The sequence below is a fragment of the Psammomys obesus genome, unplaced genomic scaffold (genome assembly GCF_907164565.1).
Source record: "Psammomys obesus unplaced genomic scaffold, mPsaObe1.curated_primary_1811, whole genome shotgun sequence".
Taxonomy (NCBI): Eukaryota; Metazoa; Chordata; class Mammalia; order Rodentia; family Muridae; genus Psammomys; species Psammomys obesus.
This window is the reverse complement of record NW_026596109.1, coordinates 12675874-12695621: the sequence shown is the minus strand read 5'-3', so window position 1 is coordinate 12695621 and position 19748 is coordinate 12675874. Positions and strand designations below refer to the sequence as shown.

Genomic DNA, 19748 nt, shown 5'->3' with positions numbered 1-19748 from the left:
AATGCCTGAGAGAAATTAAAGTTTGATGGTGCCGTTCCTATCCGTGCCGGCCTTCTACTTTAAGTATTAATGCTTCTTGTTCTCTCCGGCGACAGCTGGGGTTTGGTTTTCCCCCATTGTTTTTTAAGGCCTGCGACCTCTGCTGAGAGCACATTTGCTGTGCCATCTCCAGCAAAGAAGATGCACTTTCAGAGAAGGAGTGCCTTGAGCTTCCCTCCTCTTTACAAACAGCCTTTAGTTGAGGACAAGGTGCTTCCACCAGGACCAGGGCCAGAGCATACAGTGTATCCTGCATGGGAGTAGAGTGGAGGCTGGTGCTTAGGATAAAGGGAGGAGCCAGCAGAGACACTCTGGGAGGGATTGCTTAAGATAAAGGGATGTGTACAGCTGATTAGAAGGAATTACTTGCCTACCTCCAGTCCTTGCTTGAACTCTGGAGAAAAAGAGACCAAATTTGTTGTTGGTTTATTTGTTTGTTTGTTTGTTTGTTTGTTTGTTTCCCCTAGTCCTAGAACAATGTCTTGGGCCTCTAATACCGTTCAGGAAACATGTGCTGAACTGAATACTAAGAACTTAAATGCTCAAGGAAATGCTGAGAATTTATTGCCCCCTCACTTCCTAGAGTAAATAGGTCTTTTGGGTTATTTGTGCATCCACTCAAAGGTATTATTAAGCTGTCAGAGTGTTTTCCCTGGTTGGAATTAAATTTTTTTCCTAGAGTTTTCTAGTTACCCTACAGCAGACTCTACACATGCTTGGCATGAACAGTGTGAGGGGACTGGAGTGCAGCCTTCAGCCAGGACCTCTTGGACCAGTGTGGTCTTTGTGTCACCTGGGATTTAGCTGGAGAGTGCTGTTCTCCAGTTTTCTTTACCTGGAGGAATCTAGTCATCAACCTCCGTTCTTCTTCTTGAGCACCATTAATAGCATTTGCCCCTTCACCATGGAATCATAACCTAGAAGGTGATGCATTTAAAATAAAATAAAATTTAAAAAAATAATTAACCTGCAGGGACTGGAGCAAATTAGAGCTGAATGAAAAAGGGAGAGGAAGCTGGGCAGTGTCTGGGAGCAACTTTAATCCCAGCACTTGGGAGGCAGAGGCAGGTAGATCTCTTGTGAGTTAGAGGCCAGCCTGGTCTACAGAATGAGTGTCAGGAAAGCCAGGGCTACACAGAGAAACCCTCCCTCGGCAACCAACCAACCAAACGACAACAACAAAAAGAAGTTTAAAAAAGCAGAGGCCAGGAGGGACTTTATGAGTTGATAAAAACCAACCGTATAGAACTACGAAATTAGGGGTGTTATGTGGGCATTTTTAGCAGCTTTAAAAGAGCAAGAAGTAAGGACTCATTTCTAAAACAATGTCTGCCTTCAGGAACACAGCACCTGCTATGCAACTTTCTAACCCTGGGGATTTGTTTTTCAAGCATTTGAAAGGCAGGTAAGGCACAATAGGTAAGGCTGTCCCACACTAGTTGAACATCTATATGTCAGAGTTTTAGAAGGGTTAAGAGAGAAATGCCTACAAAAAGAATTGGGGCTTTTATTTTTGTTCTCATGAATAATTTAAATCTATTTCTTTAATGGTTAGATTCAGTGACTACCCTTGGTAAACATTCTTCATGCTGTTGGAAACGCTTGCTCTATTACATAAGGGTTAGCTTTTATATACAATGTTTCAGAAAGTCCTAACAACGTGGTGAAAGAGTAGCTTTAAACGTTTGTGATAATATTTAACAAGATCTATGCATATGCCGTGGATGTGTGTACACTTGAGACATGACTGTACTTGGTACATTTTTTAAGCATCTTTCTAGTCTCTGGGACTGCTGACATTTAAAGTGGCTCAAGGGGAACATTATATTCTTGTGACCTTCTCTTGGTCTCTCCTCTTGGTTCTTTTGCATAAGTTGAATGGTGAGACCACACTTCCACCAGCAAACCAGAAGCTGGGGACTGCTAAGCACACTCTGGCTGATGGCTGTCCAAGGGCCTGCACTAAGCCGGGAAAAGATGAATGATGGCAGTGAGTTCTACGTCAGGACAGATTCCTATAGTGTAAATTTGTAACCTTTTATTTGCCTCATGAAGTAAATCTTGAAAGTGTAAACTGGGTTAAAATGCAGAAATACAACAGTAATTTATGGTCAGGCTGCCATTTTTATGGACAATATTGGAGCAAGGACACAACACGGGACAGCTGGCAAGATTGATGAGGGGACCGTGCACTACCTCCGAGGTAGCTCTCCGGGGTTTTACACAGCGACTGTCCTTAACAGTGAGAAGAAAGATCAGTCTAGTACCTCCAACCTGCTTTTCCCCCAAAGTGAGCAATTTGAAGTCTTCTAGAGGATTGGCAATGTGGAAAGAATTCATGAGCTCAAGGAAAAAAATACTAAAGGGACCAAAAGTACCTTTAGTTCTTAAGTACACTTTGAGAATTTTACAGTGGCCTTGCCTGAAACACTTCAGGGACTTTCATGGATAAGAATATGCTTATATGCTTTCTCCTCTGATGTTTGAGCCCTTCAGAAAAAAAAAAAAAAAGTTTGCTTGATCAATGAGTGAATTCATTCTAGAAGTAAGAAAATATATGAAAAGAATGATTTAGAAAGGAGGAAAACATTTTACCCTGAGATGACATGGTTACGCTTAGCTTCTCTGATCTAACTCCCAACCTTGTTTCCTAGGTATTAATTTTTATCTCTCTTCCTGTTCACGCTAATAATGTTGACACCTGCCATTAATAATACCAAACCGGGAACAGAATGACAGTCCTGTATCGTTTTCATACCAGTAAGATGAAAGGATGTCGGGGACTGTCAGGCTCTCCTCATGATTCATTCAATGGGTCTGGAGCAAGGGTGTGACGGGATCAGTGAGGGCCACACGTGCTCTGTGATCCAGTTCTTAACTAAGTGTTCATGCCTTCCTTGGTATGTGGGGCCAAGGAGTGGGATAGTAAATGGAGGAAATAGAACCGGCTTCTAAGCTTGCCTATCAGGAAGTTAAGAGAGAAGCCTTGGGCTGGCAGATGGGTCAGCAAGTAGAGACACCATGTCACCCCAGGCTGACAGCTTGAGTTCAATCCCCAGGTCCCATGTGGTGAAGAAAAGAACCAAGTCTTCTTTCATGTTCTCTCTCTCTCTCTCTCTCTCACACACACACACACACACATACACACACACAAACACACATACTAAATGTAATAAAAATTTTTGAAGAGAAAAATAGAAACATGTGCTTTTACTAAACCGAAGGACCAGGAGATTGTCAAAAAGTTAAATCCGAAGACTCAATTTGGGAGCTTTCAGTGTACTAACAATAATAAATTGGCTTTCTAGTGAGCAAAGGCCAGGACATTCAACAGGTTCTTTGCTATATCCGTGCCAGGCAGAGATTCAATCCTCTGCCTGAATAAATTTGAGATAGAGATAAAAAAAAAAAAAAGTTGAATTGTAGTTTCTAGAATAGTGGTTGTCAGGGCGTAAAGGTTGGGGAATGTGGAGTTACTGTATAATAAACACAGTTTCAGATTTGCAAGAAAAAAAAAGGATCCTGAAAAGACATTGTGGTGATAGAACAATATGAATTTACTTGATACAAATGAATTATATCCTTTAAAAAATAATTAGTATGCTAGATTTTTTGCTATGCCTATTTTACCACAAGGGACTTTTTTGACTCTAGATTTGAAATAATATCCAAATGCATACCTGGTATATAATAGACAATAAATGACAGCTTGCTCTGTCCTCTCTATTTATATGTGTAAAGTGGAGATGAAATTTAACAGAAACTGACTGTTTCGAAGGGTTGCTTGAAGGGCCCAGGAAGCTATTGGATACGTGAGGAGTTTCATTCGTTCATTCAACAGTCTTCCATTAACTTCAGCTTTCATTAACAACCTGCTTATTATCAAGCCTTGTTCTGCATGTAGGATGTAGATGCCATAATAGGCAAGGGATATGATCTCTATGGACTGCAGAGTTCAAGTCACTGCTTTTTGTGAGAAGGAGATTGCTACAGCCAGAGGAGGCCTGGAGACAGGTATGTCTCTCTATTCAAGTGCATTGCTAGAATATGCCCCTCTCAGTACTCCAGAAAAAAAAGAGGCAAGTCTTCGTTCGAATGCCTGTTCCTGCATTGTCAAAGGAGTAAACAATTGGGGTGATCTGTCGCCGAGAATTTCAAATAGCAGCATAATCTTGAGCCAGTTCTTTGTCTGGTTCCCATTCTCCTCCTAATTGAAACCATGGCACTTGTGAACACTGGTGTTCTCCAAATCAGTCTGGTAATCACATCGTGGACTCAGAGGGGTCTGGTCCTTGTCTTTTTTTGTATATTCCCAGATCCAGCCTCAGAGCCTGGCACACCAGGCCTTCATCTCTGTTCATCCAACATATCCAGATCTAGCCATAGTAGAAATAAACCCTTTTTACGTAAATATGATCTGTCATGTCTGAAAAGTACAGCTATAGGTGGACATAAATACTCTGTATGGTGGCAATGGGGGGGGGTTACCATGAAGGGCAGAGAAGGTATCCACTCTCCCACCCCCAAGCCTGGGAGTGCCTCTGCTCCTTCCTTCCCTCTGCAGAGATAAACAGCCTGGTGATGCTCTGACAGCTGTGTGGCTGAGGCCTTCCTTCTTGCTTTTGTTACACATCTTTTTCAGGAAGAGTGATGGGAGGGGTGAGGTTAATGCGTTGTGAGTATAAGCAATTAGTCATTCAAACCATCGACATTTTCAATGGCAGGGTCTGAGTGTCTACGGTATTGTGTGCCACTCTGATAGTTTATCCCTGAAATTTTCTGCCTGTATAATGTTTCTTTAAATATATCACAGGAACATAAAAGATTTAATGCAGTGCTTTGTACAGCCATTAGAGATGGAAGTCAACTGAACCTCCTCAAAGCTCTATCCTGGGTGCTGACAGTAATTCTGTTCTTAATTGCCATCCAGAGGAGGGAAGGAGGGCAAGGCAGGGGTCTGGAGCCTGGTCAGCTGCAAAGTTGGCCATGAGACCCACACAGAATGTTTCGTTAGAGTATGTGTGCTTATTGAGTAAAATGATATATTTATTTGCAATGAAAAAAAAAAAAAAAAGAGTACTGTTAGAATGTCAGAGATGTTTGCCTGAGGAAGCAGGTGTTTTGATTTTGCCTAGCCAGCTTCTGTGCTTATTTGAGAATAGGCTTCCCACCAAATGTGTTTTCTTTACCTCTGGTTTATTTCCCAAAGTAGAGAACACAGGTGTCCTCTCTTTAGTAGCCTTAAAATGCCACAGCTTCATATTCGTTCTTTCAACATCTTTCTCTCTTAACAACTTCTCTTATTCCCAGGTAATGTTTTAAAATTTTCCGTTCATTCAGATGCCAGATTTAATGCTGACATTTTCAATTCCTGATTGTTTTTTCCACCTTTCTTTTTTTCTCTCTCTTTCTTTCTTTCTTTCTTTCTTTCTTTCTTTCTTTCTTTCTTTCTTTCTTTCTTTCTTTCTTTCTTTCTTTATCCTGTGATGCTCCTGAAATGACAGGATCTATTCAACACACCTCCAAAGGTTTCTCAGCTTTCAAACTATATTTTTACTGAAAAAAAAAAAAACCTGTGTGTATGTATGTGTGTACTGATTTTCATCAGTTCTTCTGTATACACAAAAATATAACTGTTTAGTGTGTGTGCAGAGAAAAAAAGACACTGCATTCTGTTTCTACCACATAAGAATGACATGACCTAATTTACAGCTACAGTCTGTGGAAGTAGTTCAGTGGTGAACACTGCATCTCATGGCACTTTTTCAAAAGTTAGGGTTCAATTTGGGTCATCTAATATAGAGATAGGGCTCAATTCTGGGAACTGACATAAATTAGGAAGCCCACATAGGATGTGAAGAGCTGTAGAAACTGAAGGAGGAACTGAATTACTCTGTGTAGACTTGACACCTCCTGGGCCTCCCTGGAACAGGTTTGCCTGTAAGAGGGTCACAAGGACACAGGTCTGTCTGTGAGATGAACATTTGGCAAATGAAAGATGGGCCTGCTAGACGTCTCTTAGCATGCATTTCATAGGTTTCATCATTAGCAGGAGAGGAGCTGTTATGGTCCAGGCTGTCTCCTTGGTATCTTTGGTGGAGCTGTAAGAAGGGTAAATTGAGAAAGGTAATAACCAAGAAGGGGGACTACAGATTGTGTGACAGATTTGGGGAGTGCATCTGAAATATGGGATATTATTAAAACAACATTTAAAGGCCTGTTAGCTTGTGGTTCTCTCAGAAAGGCCCCATAAATGGTAAGTCCTGATTCTGGGGTTCGTTACTGTGTTCATTTTCTGGGACACCTGACACAGAGGAGTGGGACAATACAGCAAATGTCGTGACTGTGCAGGCCCACAGTCCAAGGGCTGGGCTCAGGAGAAGCCTGCCTCCTAGCCAGGAGTTCTGCTGATGCGCTGTAACTTTACCTCCATTAGCATGCTCCCTGCGGCCCTGATTCTTCTCCTGGACCCTAACCTCAAGGGCAAAGTAGCTGCATGGTCTTTCTAAGTATAGTTTTTATCAGTCCTGAGGACAGCTTCAGCTAAAATTCTTCTCAGAAGCCTTTTGCTTTCTCTTTGTGGTCTGGACCAGCTTTCTGGGATCCACCAGTTGACCTGAGGCCAAGAAGAAAGTTCTGATGATGTGAGAAGTGGAGCCACATAAGTTATTTACATGATGGTAAAGAAACTTAGACACTCTCCATCTTCCTCAGGCTAGTCTCAAGACTCCATGTTTTTCTTTTGGATTCATTTCCCATATATAACAGTCAAAAGAGGAAACTGAAGTAACACTCACCTGCGTTGGACATGGGAAGGAATAATAGTTACCTTGCCTCTAGGCACTTTATCTTCCAGACACCGCACTGATGGGAACCCTTCTCCAGGCAGCAGCGCATGCTGCCCTTTGCTTTAGCTTGGCAAAAGAGGATATGAGGCTCAAAGCACTGAAATGACCTGCCTGAGAGTTCTTGGCTAATAAACAGTAGGACAAGAATTTTAAGGCAGCTTGACTCAAAAATATATTCCTGGGTAGGCAAGATGCTACATACACCAGGTAAAGGCACTTGCACCAAGATCGAAAACCTAAATTAATCCCAGAACCTACATAAGGAAGGAGAGAACCAACTTCTGTAAGTTACCCTCTGACCTCTCTACATTTATGTCATGGTATACATGAACACACACACACAGACACTAAAATACAATTTAGAAAGTTTCCTAGCCAGGCATTTCACGACTCGTGCCTTTAATCTCTGAATTTGGGAGGCTAATGCCAAAAGATCCTGAATTGAAAGTCAGCCTGGGCTACACAGAGAGCAAACAAAATATCCATTCTCTGCTGGCAAGGGTGCTAAGTTGGTGTAAGCACTTTGAAAACCCAATGACAGTATTCATTAGTAACTATCATGCATATCCCTCATGACCCCAAAACTGGAATCCTAGAAATGTGTGTAGATATGCCAAAAGGCACGTGCCTAATGCTCGTTGTCATTAGTTGTGCCAGATCAAAAGTAGAAGCAGCCTAGATGTCCATCCACAGATACATAAAGGTGTTCATTTCACACAGTGGAGTTCTCTGCAACAATGAGGAAGAGCAGCCTATGGTCGTGCAGAACCCAGATGGCGTCAGATATATGACACGCCACAAAGGGGTACATACGGTACCATTATGTATGTGAAGTTTGAAAAGAGATATGTGCACTCTATGGACTGGAAGTTAGAGCAGTGGTCATTTCGGTGTGACTGAGTTAAATAAGGGGCAGGACAGGGGGATTTCTGTCATCTGGTCATGGTCCATGTTATGACCCAGAAGAAGTTTTCTGGGACTGTTAGTAAACACTCTTGAGTTGTAGCCTTAAGAGTTACCTATTTTGTGGTACATTATATTCAGTAAAAATATTTTATATTCAGTAAAAATATTTGCACTCGAACAGTAATCACCGAAGGGACTAGTTATCAGATGTCCTCTATCCCTGGTTTTCCTAAGTGCTGCGGTATAGAACATACTAGGATCCATACCCTTGCCTTCTTGTAGGACATCAGTAAGAGAAGTCCCATCAGGTGACAGGCATAATGACATTAGTAATATCAGGGCCTGCGGTTGTTTTCATCACTGTTCAGCAGCTGTCTAAATGTCATCTCCCTTCCCATCATTTTGCAAGGAAGGTGTCATTGTGCCCCTTTTGCCAGAAATCATAGACCTGGTGAGTGGCAGAGCATGGTCATAATCGTTGATGGCAATTTTAAAGGTGATAACAAGCCATGTCATGATAAACAATATTTTATAGTTGGGTTTCTATTGCTGTGATAAGAACATGTTCAAAGACAGCTTGGGGAGGAAAGGGTTTATTTGGTTTACATATCCTGGATCACAGTCCAGAGAGAGAATCCAAAACAGGAACCTGGAGCAGGAACTGAAGCAAAAGCCATAGCAAGACACAGCTTACTGATTTGCTCACCCCAGCTTGCTAAGTTTGCTTTCTTATACACACCAGGACCATCTTCTCAGGGGTGGCACTACTTACAACAGGCTCCCACATCAGTCATTAATCAAGGAAATGGCCCACAGATCCGCCTACAAGCAACAGGATGGAGTCATTTACTCAATTGATATTCCCTCTTCCCGGGTGATCCTGGTTTGTGTCAAGTTGACAAAAATCACAACCCACGCAGTCAGACAGGGAACAATACTGTGGTCAACTTTAGGGGAGATGGCTGCAGTCTTTATTTGGAACCAGAAAACCTGGGTGCAGACTCAGACACTGCCCGGCTTTACTACTGACGGCCACTGATGTCTGGATATCATCTCCAACACAGGGTGTGTTTACTCCCTGAAGTGTTAGTTACCTTCTGGTTCTGTGACTTGGTGATTTCTCTATTTTTATTATCCCATGCGGAGCATCTTCAAGTCCTGCCTTTATGAGCTTGACCTCACTATGGCATCATCTCCTTCATATTTTCCCTGAATTCCCTGAATTCCAGTAAGCAGGAATAAATAAATACCAGCCTTCAGTTTTCTGTGACCTTTTAAGACTATGCGCTCCTAAGGATAGGAACTTTTTTTTTTTTTTTTTTTTTGCATGCTTCCTGGGACCATTCACATATCTTTAATTAAATATTTAAACAAATATTTATATCAAGAGAAAGACTTCTTTGAGTAATAAGAGCTTTAGGCTATGCTATACCAAAAATGAAACTTGGGGTGGGGGGAATGTCTTCTTGTGTTTTTGTCTGTTTTATTAGAGACCCCAGAAAAAATAGTAACAGAATGGCTGGATTTTTTTTTAATTAGATGACTTTATATATCCCCAGAATACACTCATGAAAACAGAAGTCTGATCAGTGTTTAAGCATCAGTGGAAATCTAAGACCTTCTCATATGTAACAGCTCCACTTAATTTAATGTCATTTTATTTTATGAGATAGTTAATAAACAGGTACTGTATTTGATCTTGTGAATTTAATCCTCTATATTTAGCTTTTTCAGCTTTAATAGAACTATAATTTTAATCATGATTATTACTTTACATTTTAATTATAATTTGGTGTGGCTTAAGTATACATTTCTGAGAGTGATTGTGTAATGAAAACAGGAATTAGCTTTTCATTAACAAAATAATGGGAGAGTTTCCACTGCATTCTAGTCTGTGTTCAAAATCTAGGGGCTGGCCTAAAAATAGCAAAGGGAACTTAACATCCTGGTTAAAAACATGCTTCTAAATTGGCTGTGTTCACAACTCAGTCTCTTTGCTCCTTCTTGCCTCATCTTATTCTCTTTCTTTCCAGCAAATAAAAGTAAAATCTAGAAAGAGACTTTGTGTCTTCTGAGATTTCAGAATATTTATTTATTTTTTTATTTAGATAATTAGCACCATGGAGCCTCAGGTGTCAAATGGACCGACAGCCAATACAAGCAACGGACCCTCCAGCAACAGCAGAAACTGTCCTTCCCCCATGCAGACGGGCGCGGCCACTGACGACAGCAAAACCAACCTCATCGTCAACTATTTACCCCAGAATATGACCCAAGAGGAATTCAGGAGTCTCTTTGGGAGCATTGGTGAAATAGAATCCTGCAAACTTGTGAGAGACAAAATTACAGGTACGCTCTTCAAAATTCAGGCTAGGGATTCACAGCAGATCTCAGACATAATGCGTATGTGTGGCAATACATCTGAAGGTCTACACCAGTTATCCTGCACATAAATAAGGATTACATGTATACAAACCATAAGCTCACATCATGTACATACATGTACACCATGGAACTCCTCCAAGCACACTAATAGGACTAAGAAATAGGTGAAGATTTTGAAGCTTTTTTACCTTTATGTGAAATGTTCCTTCGGTTTTATACTCATTTATTCTTGGTCAGATGCCACTACTTTTTGTTTGTTTGTTTGGTTGGTTGGTTGGTTGGTTGGCTTGGTTTTAGTTTTTCAAGACAGGATTTCTCTGTGTAGACTAGGCTGGCCTTGAACTCACAGAGATCTGACTGCCTCTGCCTCCAGAGAGCTGAGATTAAAGGCATGTACCACTACACCCTGCTCTTTTTATTTTCTAAGACAGAGACTCATGTATTCCCAGGCTGGCCTGGAACTGGCTGGAAAGCTGAGTATGCCTTTACATTCTGACTGCAGGGATTACAGGCATGTCTGGTTTTATGGATGCTGGGGACAAGGGCTTCATGCATGCTGGGCCAGTTCCACCAACTGAGCTGTCCCTACCTCCTCCTTTGCACTATGGCCCTGAGTTCTGCCTTCTGTCTTTCCTCCCTTGCACATCATGCTCTTTTATTCTGTTCTCAGACATTTGGTTTTGTATGTGCCCAGTTTTCTTCCATATGTCATGACAAGTGTTTTAAAGGGGGCCAAGTAGAAGGATGACATAATTGCTCTTTGTCTCTGAGAAGAACAAGTGCCAAAGATAGCAGACAATCCTAGAATGTAAATGCAGAAGAAGGGAGATGCTTAATGAAGATATATATGGGAGATACTTTTCTCATATTTGTTCAGTTTGAAGATGACCTTTAATTAATCAGATTCTTCTTGACCTTGTACTTAAAAACAAAGCAATACCCTTACCCCCATATGACCTCAATAACAGGATTTTGATGTTTGTCAGAAAATTATACTATCCCTGTTTGGGGGGAACTTTTCCTATAATCTTATTGGAAGTGAGAATATTTTCCCTTAAAACATTAATGAGCTGCATAATGAGGGCAATGAAGCTGCTACCAAAGCAGGAGTGGATGGCTCCACTCCTGAAGCCATCAACCCTGACTACTTGTCAGCCGTAAATGTTGACTGCTGTTTCAGTTTCACTGGCAAGCAACTAGCTCGCAAAAGTAAAAATGAAGATCTGTGACCTAACTAGGATAAGACACCATCCCCGTTTTAAATCGGGTGCTACAATGTATACATGTACAGACACATAAATACGTTATTTTAATCTTCTAATTCACACTTAAATGTACCCCTTTATAAATGAAGTACAAAGCTAAAAATTAGCACTGTTTGCTACAGTGTAAGTCACACAGTCCCCAACACAGTTTTTGTAGCTGTAAAACTAGAAGATGATACTTAGCTTAAGAGTGTGTTCTAAGGATGACACCTAGCAGGGTGACGGCGGGAGTCTTTAGTTGGCGGAGGGCGCTATTTATAAAGACAGAGGACTTTATAAAGGACTGCGGTCAAGATAAAAAGCTTACACCTAAACTCCGTAGCGGGACCAGGGTTTCCAGCACCTACCCATGTGTGCTGCATCTTCTAGTCTTTAACAAAAGTGCCTGTATTTTCATAAAGCCGATGTTTAGATTCCTTGAATAATCTTTACATAATGGGATGATAATTCAAACCAAATTAAAACCAGTTAACCATATGATTCTTCCTCCCACTCCTATATAGAAAATGTATTTTGAGTTCTGCCTTACATTCTAAATAGGGCTTCTGCCGGCTATATTAGTGAGTGCTATTACTAATCACCTTTCAGGATTACCCTCAGCATGGTAGTGAGATTTTTTTTTTTAAGTACTGATTCATGGTGTTGTTCCTTGTTTTCTGAAGACACATGTTTAAACAAGCAGATTCCTTTACTGAAGGAATGCTAATTTGGTAGTTCACCGAGTGGATTTGAATAGGAGTGACAGCTTCGAAGACAGCCTTTAATTTGGTATACAAAACCAAAATTGTCAACTCTGGTTTGTTTAGCACCCTATTGAACACAAGCAGAGACATACAGCAGCATCTGGCCTTAAAGATGAAGCTTATGGGTTGAACGCAGAAATGCAATTTGGGCATAAATTTATAATTATGTAATTTTTTTATTTCAGGCAAAAAAAAAAAAACTTATTTGTAGAGAACTTATGGGAACGAGGCAGGGAAATAGAGAGCAGAGATATTTGCCCTCATTTGGTAGCAGTGTTTAATAAAAGTAGAACTTATGGCTGTAAAGAGTGCTTATTAAATTCTTCATTTACACCACCTAATTAATTCTAGCATTTTAAATTAACAGTGAAACTGGTCCCTGCTGTACCATTCCATAGACACAGCATATTTCCTCCATCCGCCCGCTGTTCAGGTTTAATTGGCTACGCTAAAAGTCAGAGAAGGAGGGAAAGATGTGGCTGTGGGGAGATGGGGAAGGGTGAGAAACCCCCTGAGCAGAAGACCCTCAGAGGCCTGATTTGGGGTTCAGTCAGAGCACAGGGTCAGCAGGAGTGAGGCTTCACACCAGGCGAGTGCAAAGGCTGCAGCTAGTCCACAAGTCGGGCTAAATGACATCATAGGTATTTTTGTTGCCCTGAATTTCAACATCTCAGTCCCCCCTTTTCTTCCAACACCTCCTACAGGTCTCAATGCATCTCGATCCTGTGAAGTTTACAACAAGTTCTAAATATCCAGCCGGAGAACTTGGGGGTTGGGCGGGTGACAAAAAGATAAGAATTTAAGATTAAGATTTCCCAGCCCGAAGCCACTCCCTAGGAGAGAACAGAGTGTGAGGTCTGAGGAGTTCAGGTCCTTGAAAGGCAATGGCTATGATGACTGCTCTAACAACAGGCCAGGCTGACTGTTGGCTGCAGGTTGTTATCGACTTCTCCAAGTAAGAACTCACAGAAGAAACTTGGCCCTAGATGTTATTGATATGAGGACACTTAAAGCACTTAGTGCTAGGTACTTGCTAAGCACTGGACAGACCTCATGTCTTTGCCACAGAGCACAGCTTCCGTGCTCTTAGATAAGGAAACTGAAGCAAGGCTCAGTTCTCCTCTACGAGCATCACCTAAAGCTTGATCTTAGTCTGGAGCATGTGCAAGGTGAAAACAGCCAACCTTCTCCCCAAAACCCAAAGCAATACTGTGTTCCTGGGAGGAGAAGTTGCTGGCTGCCCTCTGGAGAGCATACCTAATGCACCATGCCCTTAAACAGGACTCCTGTGTATAAAGGGGAGCACAGATAACAATATTTGTCATCCACTAGGGACATAATTCAACCCGCATCTTCCTTCAAAGTTCAGGCAAGTTTACTGAAAGTGCCAGATTTCAGATTCCCTTATACTGCTCTTGGACATCTTTGTTAACTTACCAAATAATGCCTTCTCAGAAACATTTGATTTCTCATTTTGCAAGTGGAAAAAGACACTTAATCTAGGTACCCAGGAGAGGAAAATATATATCGTGAATTATCTCTGGGTCTAGCCACGGGCACATGATATCACAGAGAGCCAAGTCTTAGTGTTTTTGTTTTTGTTTTCATATTCTCTTTTCCTCCATCCCTTTGCTGCTGGAGCAAAAGAAAAATGTCATGTGACCCTCAAGGTTCAGGCAAAGAACATCAAGCCTGGGAAAAATTATATGTTCCTTGTGGACTTCTGAGAATTCATTTAGGTTCCTCGTTTTTGTTTGTTTTGTGGCCTTTGGCTTTTCTTTTACTTTACTGAATACAAATTTCTGTCTGATTGGCATTTTAGGGGAAGGAACATAAAGCTTGGCCTGGACAGACTTAGGTAACTCAGGTCTATCTAAAACCAGCTCAGTTGCGGTGCTAAATTTTATTATTATAAATGTCTTTCTTGTTACTGCCTCGCCACAAATAAATAAAGCAGGGGATATAACAGAAGAAAGTCCCTAGAGAGAGCTAAGGCTATAGCTCAGTGGTAGTGTACCTGTTTAGCATATGTAAGGCCCTGGCACCAAAACAACACACACACACACAACCTAGAAAGGGAGAAATTAATATAAGACAATATATACCTTTGAGCTGCCTACTCAAAACCAAACAAACAAAAAAAACCTACATCTTTACTTGATGCCCCTCTTGATGTGTCTGCACAGGGATAGCTTTTATGAATAGTTCTCTGTCCATTTCAGGCAAGTTACAGCTCGGCAGGACTCTAGAGAACAGAATGGTCCAAACTGAACATTGCCCCCAGTTTTACGGACAGACCCTAAACACTCTGGCACTTGAGGGAAGTAGCTGTGTTATCTGATGCTATTGCAGAAGGTTAGCAAGAGGACAGAGGGAAGAAGGGCAAAGAAATCGAGCTGACATTTCAGGTGAAGAGCAAACGCCGTTTTTCTTCCTCTGTGCTTAGGCCAAAGCTCGGAGGCGAAGGTGGCTCTTCAGAAGCAGTGCTCCAATACGAAGCAGCATTGTCAGATGAACTTAAGTGTTCTGAACATAAGATCAAGTTGGTAGAAACTCACAAAACACTCTGGGCACCACAGTGAACTCTTTGCCAGTGTCTTTGTACCCGAGTTTATAACTCTAATTTAAAAAGGGAACCAACTCAGTTTCGGTACGATGGCATCAGAGCCTCCATGTCTCTTAGCAGATAAGACTTTGTGGAGCTCAGCAGTAGTGAGCCTTTCAGGGGTTAGAGCTTCCAGGCCAGGGGCCTGACATACAGCACAGCCTGGTAGATAGAAGGAGAGAAGAGTGAGGCTCCAGGTTTGTTCTGTTTCCACCTCTGCCTTCAGGGAACTGGATTTGTAGGAATACTATGAGAATTTGGTCATATCTTCTTATGTCCAGGATGACCATATAAACACTAAAAGGCTCAGAAAAACAAAAACAAAAACAAACAAAAAAACCAAACAAACCTAAATCCTGAAAAGGCCCTTAATTTGCTCTTAGAAAATGGGCAGCTGTAAATGAGTTTATTAGGATAATTGCTCCTAGCGAAGGCAAAGAGGGGTAGCTGCTGCTCTTCGCGTGCCACCTGCACCTTCATGTGTTTTCTGGGGGAGGTGTCACCCGGCAGCTCATGCAAGAGTGCGTTGGGGTTTTCGGGAGAGTGGTGGGGCTGCCCTTGTCCTGGGAGTGCTGTCAGTGCGCTGACATTGCACTTAGGAGACAGGCTCATGCAATCCTCAGCCTCCTTTACAGAGGAAACTTGAAGTTGGGGGTAGATGAGTGACTTGCATCAGTTGAGACACCCTCCAAGTGTAAAAACTAAGACTTGAATCCAACCCTGTCTCACAGACTATGACTTGTCCAGTGTGCACTTCCTAACAGCTCCCTCCAAAACACTCAGCTGACTTCTTCCCTTTCCAAACCAAGCCAGGTTGTTCCATGAGCAATGAAAACTTTCAATGAAAGGGAAACAAAGTTAGAGCTCAGAATCTTTTGTTTTGGAAAATAGCACATAAATATAAGCATTAAAATAGGTTCAAAAAGAAAAATCGTAAATTCAGTAAGTCACTGCTTACCTAAACTCAAACCTAGACTAGTTTTTTATATAGTTTCTTTTGAGATTATGATATAATTGCATTACTTTCCCCTTTTGTCCATCTAGCTCCTGTCATCTGCCCACCCCGTCCTTCAAACTCATGGACGCTTTTTCTTTTTTCTTTTTCCCCCTAATTTATTTATCACTTTACAGCCTGATCCCAGCCCCCTTCCTCCTCTCTCCCCAATCCCATCCTCACACCCCCCTTTCCATATGTCCCCCTCTCCTTCTCAAAGTAGGGGAGGCCTCCAAGAGGTACCAACCCACTTTGGTATCTCAAGCAGCAGCAGAACTAAGCGCATCCTCTCCCACTGAGGCCAGACAAGGCAGCCCAGCGAGGGGAAAGGGATCCAGAGACAGGCAACAGAGTCAGAGAGAGCCCCTACTCCCATTGTTAGGGGCATGTCCACTCTTTCAATTAAGTTGTTACATATTTCAATTTCTTATAGTCTCTGATTTCCTGAGATGCCTCTCATTATATTCACCTCTCATTTTCTAAATGCCTTACATTTCAGTGTAATTAAACCCAGACAAAATTATGTGTATTCATGAAAATCCCAAGATATTGATTATCTAAATGGAATTTTCTTACATGCCCACGAGAAGGATGTTTGTTAGGGAGGGGAAGAGTGTAGGGAATAGCAGCACTTATTGGCGTGTTTTGCTCTGATTTGGAAAGACACAGGGTGCGAGGTCTTCCGATTTGAATGTGTCGCTGCTACCTCTCTGCAGCCACCTGACACCGTGGGCCACGGAGAAGAGTAAAAGAATGTTGCTGTGGTGACTTGGAAAGGGGGCTGACTACTGTTGAGGGAAGTTAATGGGAAATTTTAGGTGTGGAGAAAATTTGGAAGTCAACAGGGATGGCAAACTAGGGAAAGAGGAGTGTGCCTGAAGAAGGAGAACGAGACTGTCAGAACATGAAGTGTGGATAGCAAGCCATGTAATCTTTGAACCTCTCACACACCCACCAAGGGCAGAGACCTTCCATTGCTTCTAATTAGAACGTGGCAGTTGAGTGGAGCTGTGAGGGTTAGGGTTTGTGCCGGCACATCAGGATTTTTCCAACTGTTTTGTTTTGTTTTGTTTTGTTTTGTTTTGTTTTGTTTTGTTTTGTTTTGCTTGTTCCCCAAATGGCAGTAGTCAGGATTATAGACCAGCTATGGCTCCCTTTGCCTCCTGGTTAGCTTCCCCTTCATCTCCCCATCAAAATCTGACAGTTCTGTCCTGATTCCAAACTTGGGCATGGAACTATCCTCTCATCCCAGGAGAGCTGTCTCAAGGGTTTTTACCTAGGATGTGAATCAGCTGGGGTGTTTTAAGGAGTTTCTATTTCTGTGCTTGAGCTGACTGTTTGGTTCATAAGACCAATTCCCTGTTCACCAAGCCTCCTGTCTTTCTACTAAAACACATAAACAGTCTCTCTCTCTCTCTCTCTTTCTCTCTCTCTCACACACACACATACTCACACATGTACATACATACACACACATAAAACATGTACACCCCACTTTCCCCCACCCCCACACTTCTCTGTAGAATGGCCAGGTTGATTACAAGTAGGAACTAAGCAAGAAGGTAATCTCAAACTAAAATTTCCACACATTATCTAAAAATGTAATCCACCAGATTCAAGTAAGGAGGAAAATGCCTTTTGAAATGTGGGAAATTCATTTTCTTCATCTTCTGAGAGATGTGGCAGGGGTGATTTCCTTGTCAGCTTCCCCTCCCATGTTCTGCATCTCCCTTACGCTCTTAACTGATAAACTTTGTGTCTGTCTTTGTGCCCCACGAGCACTGAAAATATTTTAAGTTGCCTTTTTGTTTTTCCTACAGTGCCAAAATAGAGCTTTGATAGAGGAACATATTTCTCGTTTGGAGAAAAGATAAAATTCAGATAAAGGCCATATATTCTGTATAAGGCCTTTTACATTTGTAAAGTATTTTCAATCAGCCAAAAGTATATATTTAGTATCTAGTCTCTCAGACCAAATAAGTGTTATTCTCTTCCCTCTCTTAAACTCTGTGAGGATTTATGAGGGAATCCAAAAATCAAGGACATTCTACTACAAGGACAATAGTCGAGGAAAGGCTGGACATTGTAGGATCCTTCATCAGTTCACTGATCTGAGAGACAGGTGACCATCTAATGAAGCAAAGCCACCGTTTCCACTTTCTAAGGTGGTTTGTTTTGGTTGGGTTTGTTACAGTCTAATCTTACCTTTCCTATCCCTGACTATTAAAACTATTGAAAAAAAACTAATTAGATGGATGAATGAATAAAAGGCTTACTGCATGGGGGATCTGAGTTTGGATTCCAATACCCATGTAAAAAAAACCTAGCATCATGGTACATACCTGTATTCGCAATGCTGAGGCACCAGAGCCAGAGAGATCCCTATAGTTTGATGACCACCAGGTTTGAGGGAGCTCCAGGTCCAGTGACAGGCCTTGTCTCAAAAATAAAATAGAGAGGAATGAAATGAAACAAAACAAAATAAAATAAAATGGAGAGCACTTGAAGAAGACACCTGATATTGACCACTGGCCTCCACGGGCACATACACACACTTGTGGACATAAATGCACAAACACATCAACACTATATGTATCAACACTATATAATTATATATATATATATATATATATATATATATATATATATACACTATATACTATATACATACATAGAAAAATCTTTGGAAAGACAGCACAAGAGAATTGATTCACAACAATGCAAGCTGAAGACCTTACAGGGTGCCTGCTATGCTGTAGCTACAGTGGCAGGCATACAGTATCTGTCATTTCACCGGAGTTTTATGTTTTCTGTGATCAGTGCTTATTAACCCACTTTGCAGATGAGGATGCCAAACCTAGAATTATCTGGTGAGAAGGGTTGGGCCTGTCTGACTGTAAAGCCTATATTCCTTCTATTATCTTACCATTCTATTTCTATTCAGTGAAGGTAAAGACAACATCAGCTTTGAATATTCAAAGACATAAAGGGTGACAACGGACTGAGGTGCTCAGAGCAGGTGTCAAAGAAGAGTGGCCCTTAAACATAGCAACGAGTAGACTGCAGGGAAAAAAATCAATGTATGGTAAGGAGGCCATCGCTCCAACCTTCAGAGGTATTGCTGAAGAGTAAAGGTTTATGTCTCTTCATCCGCCAGAATCATGTACTGAAATCCTAGTCCTCAGAGTAACTGGAAATCGGACCTTTGCCCAAGTAACTAAGGTTAAATAAAGTCATATGGATAGGATCCAACAATATTAGTATCCTAATGAGAAGGAAAAGAGGGCTCTCTCTCTCTCTCTCTCTCTCTCTCTCTCTCTCTCTGTATCTACAGATCAAATAAGGCAGTCCTCTGCAACCCAGGAAGAGGGCTCTATCCAGAACCGAATCACACCCTGATCATGGGGCTTCCAGCCTTCAGAACTATGATAAACTTAATTTATGCATTTTTTAAATCTACCTGAATCAGAATATTTTCTTATAAGCAGCCCAAGCTGAGTGATATGAACATTATCAAAGAGTAGCGAACGAAGCAGTTAGGGCTAGTTCACAAGGTCAGTTTTCCACACCCTCTTTGTCAATGAAGAAACTACAGCTCAGGGAGAGTAAGTACTTCATTCAAGGTTACAGCCAGCTCAAGAGTGCTAATGCCTTCTACTTTGCTGATAAAGAACCGTGCCCAACATAGGGGTGATGTCTGTCGTCCTCCTGAAGTCAGGTTTGCCCACTGGCTCTTTTTCTTGACATAAATTCCTTGCTAATTTTTAAGTCTGATTTCCTAATCAGCTCGTTTCATACCTGAAAGTCTGGTGAGCTGCCGGGGCCCATTTGACGAAAAGTAGATGCCTGAGTTTGGGTAACAACCCTCGGTACTGTGGCTGCTCCGGAATTTCTCATCACTTTTGTCTTGAATAAGATTAATTCTCATTCATGGGAGAAGCCAAGTGTTGGCTCGCGTTAGTT

At 41.6% G+C, this 19748-nt stretch overlaps 1 protein-coding gene across 9 annotated transcripts in view; it reads left to right on the top strand.

Moving 5' to 3' along the window:
- Window positions 1–19748, top strand: part of Elavl4 (ELAV like RNA binding protein 4) — a 144943-nt gene that overhangs the window by 88599 nt on the left and 36596 nt on the right. For all 9 annotated transcript variants that reach the window (XM_055628986.1, XM_055628991.1, XM_055628988.1 and 6 more), the window contains exon 2: window positions 9902–10142. In XM_055628986.1, the coding sequence (XP_055484961.1) occupies window positions 9902–10142 (241 nt within the window). The remainder of the gene's footprint in view (window positions 1–9901; window positions 10143–19748) is intronic.